The sequence below is a fragment of the Cydia amplana genome, chromosome 6 (genome assembly GCF_948474715.1).
Source record: "Cydia amplana chromosome 6, ilCydAmpl1.1, whole genome shotgun sequence".
Lineage (NCBI taxonomy): Eukaryota > Metazoa > Arthropoda > Insecta > Lepidoptera > Tortricidae > Cydia > Cydia amplana.
The window spans coordinates 2,218,137-2,234,608 of NC_086074.1; the positions used below are offsets into that span (position 1 = coordinate 2,218,137).

General features: G+C 37.8%; 1 protein-coding gene across 1 annotated transcript in view; it reads left to right on the forward strand.

Moving 5' to 3' along the window:
• Positions 1–78: 78 nt before the first annotated feature.
• LOC134649115 (mediator of RNA polymerase II transcription subunit 13) overlaps positions 79–16,472 on the forward strand; it is a 141,916-nt gene continuing 125,522 nt past the window's right edge. The window contains exon 1 of the mRNA XM_063503830.1: positions 79–458. Within this exon, the coding sequence (XP_063359900.1) occupies positions 390–458 (69 nt within the window). The 5' untranslated portion in view covers positions 79–389. The remainder of the gene's footprint in view (positions 459–16,472) is intronic.

Below are 16,472 nucleotides of genomic sequence, written 5' to 3' on the forward strand. Positions count from 1 at the left end.
ACATACAGCCAAGAATTTAAATAACCGATTTTAAATAGAAATTAAGTATTTTTGACGTTTATTTGGTCTGTATCATATTTTTATCAATTATTTAAGTATATTTAATCATATTAATTATACAATCAGCAAAATCTTATTCAGATTTAAAATAAAAAATTACTCAAGAATGCGTAGAATCGTGGAACGGAACGTTTTGTAGTTCCAAATACGGCCGCGGGCCGCAGCACTGTCGGCTTGGGTTGTTGTTTCCTATCCGCCATTTTCCAGTCGCCATTGAAAGGTGAAAACTTCGCTAAATGTCGGTGATGATTTTAAGATTTTGAGTGGTTTCTTTAAGATTGTACCTGTTTTTAGTGTTGTGAAATGAAAATGAAGTGCCCCGGACTACCATGACGCATCAAAATCACCAAACAAACGGTGCAAGTCTTGAGGATTGCCACACAAACTTCTTCTCCTTGGTAAGTCACTTTTACATTGACGAAAGATCTTGTACATACTTTTCTTTCGACATCGTAATGATTTCTGTGACAATAGTGTTTATTGCTCAACAGTGCAGCGTATTAGCTGCATGTTTATTTATTTCCAAATATTGAGTCCACGATGCTAAAGTATGCTGATTATCGGTAGTACGTTGCTGGTATACAAAAATCACCCTAGTGCTATACGGGTAGTGAATCGATCTCATGCTTCAAAACTATCGAGTAGAACAATATATGTAGTGGCGATTACTGACGCCCAGCCGTTAGTCATCCTGGCATCGCTCTCGCCACAGCCCGGAGTCATGTCGCGTCGCTAACCCACAAAATGTCAACGCAATCGGCGAGCGAGGCCACCAGAAGCCACCGGCCCATAGAGGTCATTTTGAATTCACCTGGCCGGAACGCGGACCGTAAAGCGTCCGCGGGACTAGTTTCGCCAGGTCGAAGAAATATCTCTCTTATTACGCTGTGTAAATCGTAGCTGCGCTTATACGGCGTTATAAATAGAGAAAGAACGCGTCGAATTGTTTATGTATGCGCGTAGCCGCACAAAAGAAACAGTCCCATTCATTATCGGATCGTAGTGTGGAGTCGCTTTGCGTAATGCTCATAGCTGGCGCGAATTTTATCAGATTGTATTCGGGTGAGGATTAGCGGGAGGGTGGGCGGGGGGTGGCGGGTGCCGGCAGCGGGGGGCTCGCCGTCCTCGCGGGCAAGGCGCCACTTCCACCTGACGCCGTCGCGTTGCCACATCTCCGCGGCGGCGCGGCCTGCGCCCGCACCCGTCTCCCTCGCTCCGCCTATCTTGCCGCGATACAAATTACCGATTTCTTGCCCTGCCTGCTTATTGTCTAATTATTTATGCGTCGTTTGCGGACGACATCGTTTGCATTGTGGAATTTTCTCATCCTCGACGCGTGAGGGGCTACTAGGTTGTCAACGCCCGGGTTCATTACACTTTTTCTTTTGTATTACATACCTATTGTGATACACTTTGATGTAACGCATACACCTATCTTACTAAGGTTGCATTCATTCATGACATTGCGCATAATTTGAGTAACTTGCTAAATTTAATGGCTCGTAAAATCTTCGACCGGTCTACTTCCTAAGTTCCTACGATCCCTCGGTTCTCAAGGATTCTAGGTACTTATGCGCACACGCATCTTACGTAACTGTTAATAAACTGTTTATTGGCGTTTAATATTTACCTAATCGTTAACTTATGATTGCATTTGTTATTTTATGTTTCAATTGAGTATTAGTAACCGTTAATAGTCCTTTAATATGAAATGAGCACTCACGCTCTAAATATTATATCGTGGATTTTATAACAATTATCAAAAGTAATCTTGTCATATTAAATGAACCTATTCAAAAACTCTGCAACAGCAGTAATATTTTGATTAACATTTGCATCTATAAAAGTGCAAAGGTCAAAAATTGCAATCGATCTCCATTTTTTTTAAATCGGTTCAAAAATGGAAGACCGGTTTCCCCCACCGGTGCACATTCCCGCCAACGGCTATCGGGCTAGTTTTACGGTCGTCGGCGAGATGAGAATGAGATGCGCGGGCGTCTTCTGATCGCGCTCATTCAACCGCTTATGAATGGCGGCTATCATAGGCCCATAGCGGCCTCCGCCTATGCGTGCGTAGGTAAAGTACTGTGGAAAAGTACCTTCAATTCTTCTGTAGATTGGTAGAGTACTTACTCAATTGTTTGTGTATAAGGACTTTACAGGCTTCCTATCGTTACTTAGCTCAAAACGTAACGAGTTTCTCACACTAATGTTGGATTTCCCATCTTATGAATGACAGTTGCGTAAGTAGCTCTGTTGGAAAAGTACGTCACTAAGATTCGCTTAAGTACTTCCCTATTGTGTACTACTCAATCTACTCATTGCTAAAGGCGTTTTACCTTATTTACTAAGGCCGCACTGGCGAGCACACCTTCGTTTTAAACACATTTACTCACATTTGATACACTTCTTTACCATTTTCACATGGAAAGGGGATTTTCATTGCGGTTCTGACAAAATCATCAGACAAGACTAACATAATACTGTCGAATATAAGTTATTCACGGTATGTGAGACGACCCCTTGTCTACGCCATTCAGAGCACGACTCTAATATCGCGCTGACTGCTCGTAACCCTCGCTGTTATACGAATACCCGCATTGCGTGATAACATCTGAGCATCAAACTTCTATCTATGGCCTAGAAAACTAGGAAATCAACGACAAATATTGTAGGTATGCACAGAAACGGCCTCGCACCCCAAACTCAGAAAAACGTCTCCGTTCCACCGGGCTAAATAAACTGTAGCATTTGATTGACATGTCCATGTGTGACGTAATCTTTCAATGTGATTCGCTTTTGGCGCAATATTTTTAAATGAAAAATCCTTCAAGTGATCCAGTTCCAAAGCTGTTTCCTAATTGCAGTGCTTAAATGCAACATTTTACCCTACAAGGACAATTACTTGTTACAAGTATAAAACCGATTTTTTTTTCTACTTTCTACCAGGAAACGGATCACTAGATTGTCTCTGCCTGATCAAATTTGGTACAAACTAGTCTAGCTCTAAATGGCGTTAAATTACATTAACATTATGCGACTGTTGGCATCCGCGCAGTAGGGTAATGGCCACTCATTAGCGTGGCCATAATATTCACTTGAAATCGTGGCCTATTTATTAAAGAGTCCATGGACCAAAATGGAACCCACGAAGACCTTAAGAGCGTTATCTGAAAGTATATTTTCGCATGCTTTTTAGTTTGAGGCATAATGCAACATTGTTGTCGCAATGGAAAGTAACAACACCGGACTACAATAGCAGCTCTTAAATAAACAATGAAAGATGATAGAACTTACAAAATGCTACTGTATCATTATTATCACTGCCAAAGCTGGAATCATTCTAATATCACTAATATACCACTGGGAAAGTGTCAGTAGAACTCTGTCTATATCCACTGGCTGACCTATTATGTGACAATTAATCACCTAATCCTAAAGATCTCAAAGAAAATTCAGGAAAGATTAGCTACTGCTTTCCTACCACACACGGGACACGGGTCCCGAACATAATGGTTGTGCAGAAAGACTCAATAAGTCAATAGTAATTAGAGAAGAGCACTATTTAACAAAATAACAAAATGTTTAATGCGTTTCAGATTCAGAGGATGCTTATTAGACGATTAACGATGAAGGATGATAGAATGCACGGATCAAATGGTGCTAATGACTAAGATAAGATAAAAGATAGTTTATTCAAGTAGGCATAATTACAATGCGCTTATGAACGTCAAATAAAGCTAGGTAGACCGGCTCCAACCCTACACCTCTGCCCCGAGAAGATTTAAATCCCCCCTCAATTGGAGGAGGGTATCCCAATATGGGACCGGCAACAAACTCGGCGGGACACATCTTTTCAAAAATAATTACATCTTATAATTAACATGCACACTAACGCGACTAACTATTAACGCAACTATTAACTGTACGCAACTGTGATAAATAGAGAAGTATATCAAATTAACCACTTTCATTCCAACCGACGCATTCAATTGGTGCTGGTTTGGTTCTAATTCGAATCAACTTTTTAATTTGATTTTGTTTATTACATTTATGCGGACCTTATGAAAAAAATCCTGACATACTCATTATTTAAAAGTATTGTCATCTGACAAAGTAGTTAAATTTGTGACTGATGTAATCCTTCCTAAGATAAAATGTCTATGATAGCAATTTCGCGTTATCGAGATTGTCTGTTGCTTAGCGGCATGCTTGTAAAATGTAGTTGTGAAATTATTAGTCAAGTTGTCAGTAAGCTTGTCTCTTAGCGGAAAAACAATAACAAACTATAAATAAAATAACAGTTTATGCCGACTGTTACTACAGTATCTAAAAGTTGTTAGCCGCTAGAGATATAGCGTATTTACGACTATTTCGCTCTATAAATGTGCTGATAATGTTATCGCTGTCACACGCAAGGTCCAACGATATAGCTATATCTTGAATAGTAATCGAATCGCTACTTGGACGCTATTTATTTTCGCTCTAAAAGATTATACGGTTAGTTAATGGTAACTACTTTGTTTTTTACTGAGTAAAGTTAATTTCGATCATTGTTTAAAGCTAAATAAAGGAATTACATTTCTGAAACTATATAAGAAAAATATATCTAACGTAATTACGACAGATGTTCTTTCCGCGAATCATCACAGCTAACATTTAACAAAAATGATTCTAATCATTACTTGCAAGTTTTATGATGTAACGAATAATATTAGTCTTGTAAAAGTATAACTTTGTGGAATGTGCAAAGTTATAATTTCCAATCAAAAGGTTCAATCACATTTACAGTTGATAAGAGTGATTTTTAATTGCATCCTTATATCATTACTGTATTGTTATCCGTAATAAAAGCCTTAACTGCACCGATATTTCTCCATGGGACTTGTATTTGTGTGAAACAGACTGCCCCATACGTTACTCGCCGTCATTCGTCAGATAACAATTAAAAGATGTCGCGATTGGTTCTCACACATTATCGCCGTTTGATAGTGCTGCGGTGGCGTTATTCGCACGGCACTAGTGAGCGTGGAAACCGCCGCGCGGCGCGGTGAGAACGCAAAACAAATAACAATTACTCAGAAATATACCTATTTTTAACTTTTTTTTGTTGCGATTTTTATGACTACTAGTTATTAAAAAAAACCGCATCAAAATCCGTTGCGTAAAAATCTAAGCATACATAGGGACAGGACAGAGAGACAGCGGGAAGCGACTTTGTTTTATACTATGTAGTGAAGTTTCACTGTTTCCTAACGTTACATTGAATTAAAAATCAGCGCATACATAACGCTGTTCTGATAATGGATGCCAAAATTATGTAAACAGTAATTTTATTATACCTACTAAAAATCGAAAGCAATTCACATAATATGAGTGTTGCAAAGGTCACAATCGAGCGTATCCCTTAGCTTTTTATAGAAACATTTAAAGGTCAAATGTCATCAGAAACCACAGGTTCTACGGTGATACTTTATTCATAAACTGTTTTACGTAGGTATACTACATCTTTATGAGAGGGACCTGACAGTATGACTAATAACGATTCACAGAAAACTTCCATTCCTGTTATTAATTTAGAGGGTCATGAATACATTATTCCTCGTTAAATTGTTATTCATGATTAATCATGATCTTCTACGTAAGCCCGTGAATGAGAAGGTAACGATAGTAATTTAATTACAGTCATTATAATTAGCCATAGATTTCATTTACCTGCAGCATTTTATTTGATTTTATAAGCACGAAATATCACACCTATAAATATAAATAAATACGTAAAGATAAACGTGAAAATGCAAACCCTTTTCTCAGCAATCACGACAGATGCTATCTCAATTTTTCACCGTTTGCCGTCTGAACGTCACATATCTCCGTTATAAACTTGAACTTTATTCTGATAATGCAAGGTTGCATTTGGAATAACTATTAGATAAGAGATGAGTAGTAAGTTGGGATGCGACATGGGTGTTGCGCAATACAGGGAACTGCAGAGGAGACCTATAATTGAGTCACTTGCTCAGACTTAAGCATTAACAGTTAGTATATGTATGGATGTGTCTTGGAGATGATAGATCTATGCTGATAGTGAGGTTCTTGGGCCTTCGGGATTCTTTGATTTTCGGTGCCATTTCTAATTTCGTAGGAATATTATTGTGTCTCATATATCAAATCAGGTCATACAAGACTCTCAATTGATTTGGAGAGATATCCCGTACACGTACTGTCACCATTAGTTTCAGACCGGCCAAGATGGTTACATATTGCAGGTGTAAGGTGTATGCACATATTTCAGATCACCTTAAGATGAGGGCTTACATTTCTAATAATGGAACTTAGAACAAGTTCACCATCTATAAGACCGGTGTCTTTTGCCATGACGAGAATGTCCTTGAGTCCGTTACGAGCGTCCTTCGGAATTCTAACGATTCCAGATATTTACCTTGAGAATAAGAAAGGAATGTCAAGTGGAAACGTATTTAAGTTCCTTGAAACAGAAAATAAATACTACGTAAAGTCTATTTTTTTACTCGGTAGACTAAAATGACATTTCATAGTATGAAATGAGGAAATGACACATGATGTTCATACTAAGAAATGTCATTTTAGTCTACCGAATAGACTTTAGTTATCTTTTGCTATACATATAACAGTCTTGTCAGTAATAAACATAAGATACAAACATTAAACAAGTACAAAGGCGAACTTATTCGTAAAGGTAATATTAATCCAAATAATTATCTCTGTCTTTTTCTCTCTCTCTCTCTCTCTCTCTCTTGGAATCGAATCAATTTGAATGTAGTTAGAGCTTAGAGTGAATATTGAGCGTAAATATTTGCCCACGAAATATTGATCTGAGTAAATATTGAACTTGATTTAAATCTGCATAACTCGGCTCTCGCTAATTCCGACATTTACTGACAAGTGATAAAACTTGTAATGGATATCACTTATGTACCGGTATACCTACACTACACTAATCAAAGCCACTTCGTTAATGTCGACCTGAATCGATCGTCAGATAAGTGTTTATTTATGTTAGCCTCTTAAATTATTAATATTTGATCATGTGTGAGATAAAAAAATATTGTAAAATGTACAAAACGTAAACCGCAAAACGTTCAAGTTGATAAAAAAGACCAAGTGCGGGTAGTTCGAAAAACTCGCGCGGTTAGAAGATGCTAATGTCAACTTAAGCCAGTCTTCTCCGAGACCACGGGCCAATGCCGTCCTCGAAACGTCGGAGGTAAATCTTAAAACTTACATACGCGATTAAGTCCCGTGTCCCGTTGTACAATTTAATAATTTGTAAAATCTATTAGGCGACTTATCAAATAATCAGCGTTTTCTGAGGAAAGTAGAGTAAACAACTGGATACTTAAAAATACAGCCGTGCAAGTTGCGGAAAGTTTCTAAAAAGATGGAAAAGTTCGGCAAAATTCAGGAAAATTTCACAGGATCAACGGCGAAATAGAAAATTTCGATTCCCATACAAAAAAATATGAGAATTAATCGAAATATTTCCATATGAAAATCTCGCAATTATTTAACTTCCCGACGGCACATCAGTATGTGTACGGCACATATGTCGGAGCAAATTTGAACAAAACAGTTGTACAAAATAAACATGAAACATAATTCCTTGCCCTACTGCACTGCCGAAACAGCTGCATTTTTCCTCCTGCCAGGTCAAGGTTGTGACGCCTTGAGGAAAATGAACCCGCTGACGACATATCGAATAAGGTTGACGGCTTTCCTACGTAAATATGCCTTATCAGAAAACTTCCTATTCACCTGATGCAGTGTGTCATATACAGGTTTTATTTATAGACACACGATTTCTTCGACGTCCTTCAATTACACATGTGGGCTGTTTAATTGGAATTAATAGTACATTACTGCAGACGCCGGGAAAGAAGGGCTTGCCGGGTGAGTAGGTATAGCCGGCCGACCGTAGGGAGGCCGGATAGTGATACGAAGCCGGCAAGACCTTTTCACGGCTAGGCATGTATAGTGCTTTTCTCAAACATGCAATGAGATAAAAAAATACACCAGTCAAAAAAAAAACAAATTTATAATCTTTATAATAAAAATCCAACTTCACAACAAAAGTTTTTTAATTTTCCTTCCAATCCCGCCATAATTGTTTTTTTTTACGGAAGTCGTCCGTATCACTCCGTATTTCGCGTGTGTAGTGTTCGAATAGACCTTATTAGGGCCAGTATACACAATCGGATAATAAGAATCTCAATTTCTAGAAATAAAATAAATGCAGAGTATTTTAAATATTCTCTATGGTCTCTGGTGACTTACGTATAGACAAAATTTTAAATTTATTCATCAACACATTGAATCATACAGAATCGTATTCTTAATATCAGTACGTTCGTGTATAACAGGCGTTAACACGGATATTTTGGTCCGATAACCATTCACTATTTACTAAAAAAAAAATCGGCTGTTTCAGACTGTTCATGGACACAGACCCCATGTTTAAATTAGAATTTAAAAAAAAAATTACTTCCCGGCCTAGGCCTTCAATTTCGTATGAAATTCCTTCACAGTTCTCTGGAGTTGCTGCGCCCTAAACGTGATACTTCGAAGCCTGATATAACGCCCGGAGCGACGACATTTCATTGCATGTTTGAGAAAATAAATATAGTCGCTATGGATGATGATGATGATGATGGTATCCTGTTATCCCTCATCAGGGACATAGGGCTCTCAGAAGGGATTTCCATTTTTCGCGGTCCAGCGCGGCCTCCTCCAGCTCCGCCCAGCCGAGGCCGAGTGGTGCAGCCTCCTTTTCCACTGTGCGCCTCCAGGTGGTACGTGGGCGACCTGGCCCCCTTCTTCCGGGAATTTTCCAAGTCAGCCCTTGCTTGGATATGTGGTTGTTTGGCCTTCGTAAAACATGAGTCGCTATGGATAGCGACTGTATATTTATTTTGTTGGCCAGTGAACTGTTTCAGCAATGAAAGTAAGCTGCAGGTAAATTTATTTAAGTCAATTTCTTTGAAGTAATAATTCTCATGTAAGCAAGAGATTGGAGAAAATGCTCTTACCCAGTTACATGATTGGCTAACCCATCATATCAGTATATGAGCTCATTTCCATTCAGCCCCATTTGAATTAGTACCTATTGTCCGACCATTTTCTAGCTATGTAATGCGCTTCAATGGATCATTAACTATCATTTAACCTGCGAGTTCTATGAAACTGAAAGTAATTCTTGTTGGAAAAACACCAGCATCCTTTATTTGTTTATATTCCTCGGTTGTCATTTCCCATATTGCAATTAAGGTCTACCGCCATTGGTTCGCCGCTGGCCGCGGCCGCGGTCACCGAATGTAGGTCAAGAATCGAGATAACAGACGAGTTCGCTTCGCGGCACACATTCGATCGGACGCATCAAGGGAACGTACGGTAAACACCAGATTAACAGTAGAAGTGTTTCAATACCTATACTAAGTGTTTCCTATAATACGATTAATTGAAAAGTTAAGATAAAAAATAAAAACGGGGAAGGAAAACATCGCAAGGAAACCTTCACACAGATTTCTAAAGATTATCGCAATGGAATTCACAGATAAATATGAAATCCCCATCCGCATTGCCCTAGATTTAACTGAAGACCAAAGCCCATACCTCTGATCACGATCATGTGATATGCAATGATCGGAATTGGTAGTCCCATTTCACGGGACTTCGGTGCCTAAGTATGGATATACCTTTTCACCCCGAGGTTCCATATGAAAAGTTTAACACTTTAGTGGGTGTCAGCAAGTAACGGCAAGATATTTGACGTCTGGCAAATTGGACATTTTTTTTTTTCAAAGAACACGTTGTTAGTTCATATAAATTTTAGTTCGGTTTTGAGAATATACTTGTGCCAAACTACTTTTCTTGTAAAATGTTAATAGGGAATATTACGCGAACGTCTACGTAGGGGGCGCCATTCCCACGATAAGTCACAATCTAAGGGTCTACCGCAAACGAGAGAGTAGAAATTTTGTATATTCGAGCGATAAAAAAGCAGATAGCCGAGTTTCAAGCCTTGATGTATCAAGGTCATATTTGATTGTCTGTGAAAACTAGCTTGTCAAAAAAACAGTTTAAGGTACAGTATGTATAAGTTACTCTATGGTATACTTAAGTCACTAGTGCTGCACTCTGGCGGCAAAACATTGCAGTAATACTCCCTATTATTTGTCAATATCTTAGATATATTATTTTGATAGCACTATAACATACATTTGAACTAAAATCTGTGTTAATCTGTCAGCTCCCACGGCTCATATATGAGCCAGAACGCTTATGGTGACGTCATATCGTGGGATTCGACAGGTTAATGAATTTTTTTGCTGCATTTACCTGATGGTCATACAATTCGTGTTCCAGAGACAAGTTTGGCGATATAAACTTTAAATAAACCCCGTTTTTGATAGTTTAAAGAAATATAGAAGGCGATATATTTGCCACTATCCGTGAAGCGTCTGATGTTTATTAAATGAAAGGTTAGCTTGGGCTATTATTATTATTATTGATTTATATTTAGAACAATGGCATAATTCAATGCTTTAAATTATTACATGCTAGCAACCTACAAATTACGAGTCTCGGAATCCCGAGTCTTATCCACGTTAAGTACAATGTTTGAGGTCATTCACCCGAAATGGCACTACCTATTCCGATCATTGGTGATATGTGATGTCTGTAAGCTTGTTATGATTATGATGATACTCAAAATAGTTACGGAAACTACTTCTTCAGATTCAGATGTAACGTAAAATAGTTTGACAAGCGGCGCTTTTGATCCTATTTTATAATCACTTCAGCACTTTGAATGTTTTATAAACAACCAAAATTTACTATACAATTTGTTTACACATCAATAAACCTTAGCATTTCAAGAGCGATCTTAATAAAACGCAAAAATTCTCGACCTACTTTCGCTTTGTAAACAAGACGTACGATGTTTGATACAGAGCTCAAGTTTTCTGAAAGGAAACTTCCGGAATTGCCATCGCTTTCCTTAATGCCTCAATCCAACCAGCACAAGTACGATCTAGTTCCGATCACAAATACGTGTCTTCAGAGATCAGTTACACTGGACTCAAGGCAATGTCTGTAAGTGTGAATAATAGACCAGATTGATCTCGTGGACGCGTCCCGAATGCGAACAGTTTACTTTAACGATCGTTCGGTTCTTCGACGATTCCATCTCAATAATGGCTGTTTAATTCTTTGTAATCTCACCAGACACAATAAGTTGGCCTTTTTTAAATTAAAAAGAAAATGTATATGGCTTTGCAAACAAGCTTAAAGACCAAGTTGCTCGGATACAAATCGCAGTAATATTGTTTCGCTCCATTCAGATTCAGATCATTAGGTACTCTAAATGTTCTTTACATAGTTATTAGGACAATACAGATATGTACAATGTATTACGCTGTAGATATCTTTCGCACTTTACTTTAAAAAGGTTTTTCATGACTCGTACAATTACCAGACATGAATAGTAGACACAATTTCTATATAACATTAAGGATTATGAACATAGCAAAGTGAATTACTTCCCATAGTACAATAATCGTTTAACAACCGATTGCAATCCGGACATCAATGTTGACAATACATTTAGTAACATATCTTGATTAGTAAATCAGTAGCTTTGTCGACTACAAGTACATGCATGTACATTAGTCACATGCTATTTAGGTCGTCGTATCACTGGGACTGGTTTTACCTCAGCTACTGGCTATAAGGCCTTGTTTAATGCCTCGTTAACTTGTACTGTGTTCAGTTTGTAAACAAATGTTACAACTCCATTTATTACTAGCTCTACTCCCTGCTCCGTCTGCGTGGAAATCGGTTTGGCCTGGTTATCACGATGGGGATCCGCACGCCGCTCCGGTGTGTGAGCGAGAGAGCTTCCTGCTCGCGCGCTTGAGCGATGTGCGAGATCCGCATCATTTAATGTAAAGACCGCATGTATCATTTTCCCTATCTCTTTCTAAGAAAATAAAAAGAATGCGACAAGAACAATGCATATTTGAATCTTCCCCTTATTGTCTCCCAAAAGTTAGCGTTTCCTTGTATGTATGTCTAGTATAACTTTCAAGTTTCATCACTTTCCGACTGAATCGGACATATGATACCTACCTTCCGTGCAATTACATAATCGAACAGTAGACGTGCAATTGTCCCCATTTTTATCAGCTATCGATATTTATTTGAAAGTGTTATTAGCAGAGCTATTCAATTCCTACCTTCTACATCATCGTATCTGAATGATACAATACATACAATGCAATTAGTCAATTACCTACAAAGTTGGTGTCAGGTCAGCATATGTGCATTGTGTCAAACGTTTGATGCCTTCTTTATTTAACTGGTGCATAAACTCACTTTCCTTTTAACCTTAGCAACAACAAAGGTTTGATAATATTATATATATTTTTCAAAGAGGCCTGACGCGAAAAAAGTCGTGCATACACAGCCGAAACACATTTTAAATAAAATAAAAATGTAGTCGAACGAGCGAGCGAAGCGAAGCGAAGTTCTTACATTCGACTTTGAACACGCGGCTGGCTAGCGGCTAGGGCTTGCAAATATTCGAAACTTTCAGATATTCGAATATTCGACTTTTTCTGACGACGTATTCGAATATTCGAATAATTATTCGAATATTATAAAAAATAAGAAAAGGAACGAGAAATCGGTTTATTATCGTTTTATTCAAAAGCTTTTTTCACATATTGCTAAAACTAAGGATATTTGGCAGAAATCCACTTAATTGACTACATTTTATCATCCTACTATTTATAAGATGCCCACATTTATAAAAACAAGTAAAACGCCAAAATTAGACGTAATTAATATTTCTAGATAAAACTTATTATAAATGCGTCGTTGCGTGAAATAATATAACTTTAACCATCCAAACACCTAGGTATGTATGATATTTTTTTTAATAGGTAATTATTTTCCGATTTAAATTAACTTGTAATCACTCAGAAGCCTGTAAAAAGGCCTTTAATTTCATTGTATTTTGAATATTTATTGACTTTATTTGTTTTGGCAAGTTATTATTCCTAATGGTCGGCTAATTATATAATATTGGAATATTTAAGGGAAAAAGTTAGTTGAGTACTGGGTGGATTATTCGTCAGCTAAAGGTGCATGGTTAGATTACCAAGTTGGGCAGGTTTGGTATGATTAAATTTGAGAATTGCGATAAGTGGCAAGGCTTAGACTTCAAAAATTCGCTTATGCTTTGGTTTCCTCCGATAGCGGTGCCGTCATATAGCGGCCGTCTCCATACAAATACTATGACATCCATATTTAGCCGTATTATTTAGTATGGAGACGGCCGCTATATGACGGCACCGCTATCCTAGGAAAACCGATCTTTAACGTACGCTTGTACTGAATAAACAGAATGACCCTTTAACTTAAAACTTACGCACCGTAAAAATAGCATACTTTTTGATTTCGTTTTCTTTTAAATTGAGTTAGGTTTCACTGTATTCACGAATTCTATCGAGAGGAATACAGTAAAAATATTATTTCCTTCGTATTTGGGTACCTACCGTTCCTCATTCACTGTAAATACCCGTAAAACACACAGAAACTATAACTACAGCGGATGACATAGATTTTTTTATAGTAATAAAAAATATTCGAATATTCGAAACCTGAGCGGTCGAATATTCGAATATCAAAACAGGTCGAATATTCGACAAATTCGAATATTCGAATATTCGAATTGCAAGCCCTACTAGCGGCACGTCTCGGCATTTCGATGTTTTTAAGCTGAACTGTCAGAAGATAGTTTGATACTCAATAACTTAAGTAAATTTGTTCTAATTTAAATGAAATTGGGTAAACGTGTAGTCGAGGGCATTATATTTTAGTCATTAAATTATGAGCAGGCCCGATCAGGAGGTTATTGAGCTAGAAGAGCTTAGAAGGCCAAAAAGCTGTTTGTGAGAGGTCTTGCTATTCTGGTCATTTTTTTGCAAGAAACATGGTCGAGTTTAGTATCAAATGAAAGTGCTCGACTTACACTTTTATAATATCGTTTTTAATATATACCATTTTGAAATAATTAGCAAGATAAAAATAAAATAGAATAAACATAATATATGTATTTGACATTTGACAGGAAATATTTCGGCTTAGCACAGATACAGTTTATTTTAATCTCTATGGTGGCGACTGTAATCCAGGGTAGGGACAGCCGTATACGAAGCCCTTTATTCGAAAAAATAGCGCCATCTATATTACTTGACGCTAAACTTGTAAATGGCGCTTCAAAATTGATGCAAAAAAGCAAATCTTGTCAGTAGAAAAAGGCGCGAAACTCAAATTTTCTATGAGACCATATCCTCTCGCGCCTACATTTTTTCTACTGACAAGATCTGCTTGGCCAACTATATTATATATACATACTACTCTTTGCTTAAATCAATTAGTTAAGGGCTCCACACACCTTGCAATAAATCCACGCGATCTTTGATCCATTGCCGCCTATAGAGCGACATAAAATAGTAGAAATAAAATAAAATGGAACTCAAAAATGTCCATACTAAATTGTTGCCATGTGTAAGCATTTTACGTCAAAAATATGACAGTTACGTAGAAAGTGGCGCCCTCATTTATTTTCTATTATTTTATGTCGCACTATACGAGTACCTAAGTAGGTGCAACAAAGTCAATCGCTATTATAATTTTTGGTTAACCGCGAGTTCTCAGTTCGGGGCGAACTACTAGTAATTAATACAGTTGAAATGCCAAAGCTTAACCCAGATAACTTGCACAGTCGAGTTCACAAACATCTTTACAAGCTAACGTTCCAAATATATAACACGTCTCTATGACACTGACAATAAGGTCTGTAAATATATTTTTGGAACGTTGGCCTGTAAAGATGTTTATGAACTCGACCGTACAAAGTACATACAGTCGTACTGTTAAAGTTGGCCAAAGACTGAGGGCGTGTGATTCGATTTAAAACGCTTTCACCGTCCCCCCCTCCCCTCTAGTAGACCGTAGATTCACGGTGTGAACTCGATTGCGACGCCATCGTGCGGTTTTGGTAAGCGAAATGTACTTTGGCACGGTCAATCTTAAAAGACGTTGATCGTTGAGTACGAAAAAATATGGAATGGTATACGAACTTACGAACATGATGACATATTTTAGAAAATCAATACATAATATGACATATTTTAAATACTCGTCACAATTAAAAATAATTGGTTTAATTCAAAACATCGACAACAATTGAAAACAGTTGACTTCGAGTTAACAATTCGCGAGAGGTCACACAGGACAGAGAAAAGTGGCGCTGTCTTGTGTCGGAGGCAGTCTCATTTTGGGTCGCTGAGCCAACGGAGTAGTAGTAGTATCATTCCCAACCGATTTTTTTTTTGCTAAACCGAGAAAAACTATTTTCAACAGCTAGCTGGATTTAACACACGTTAATAACATCATAAGACTTCTACACTTTTCATTACCGATGCAACGCAGACAACGCAGTGTGACGATGCATAGCAATAAATGCTCCCTCAAAACCAAATACCTACTTCTAGTTCGATTAATATAAATTCGAAAGAAAAACTTGTCATCGAAATATGCAGCAAATTGCAGCGAATATTCTTCCAATCCAACCTATTAACTATCCGCGTGTGGCCGCGACAGCGATATGTGACACCAATTAAACCATCTGACCTGTTGAATGCAATTCGCACTATTTTTATTTATGGAATGTAAAGCTGTGTCTGCAGTTCGGAAAGGCGTTGACAATCGATTTAAATTGTCTGTTAAATAGCAGGTAAAGCAACAAAGGTGCGCGAATCAATAAATAGCATTGGTTCTCTAATTTCTCGTTAATTCCCTCTCGTCTTCTTTCATCTCTGCCATCTCTGCTGGTATGGCAGCCTGAAATGTGAAACGCCAGGCTACACGCGGTCTACATTCTAACTCGTCTGCTGCAACTAATCCACTTTATTGAAAAACCGACTTGCAACTTCAATGTATGAATAATTGTGTCTTAATCTATTTAGAGTAAGCGTAATAATGACAATACACACTAACGCCTGAATCGCCCGATGTAGCGTATGTAGGTTACAAACGCACCTATGCATTTTGTGTGAAAGTACCTCAAGTAGACGGCTAGCTGCACGCTTCACCGTGTATCCTGCCCCTGGTAGCTTTCGCACCCGTATCGCTCCAAATGCTAAATGGTGCATAAACCGTCAACGCATCAACAAAAAGCAAAATAAACTACGTCTTTGCTTTATAGATCAAGAACCATGCCATTTTAAAATGAAAACTTTTCTTCCGTGACTTCGTTTAAATTTAAAAGTGAACTATGACAAAGTAACAATTTGTTGAACATTTCG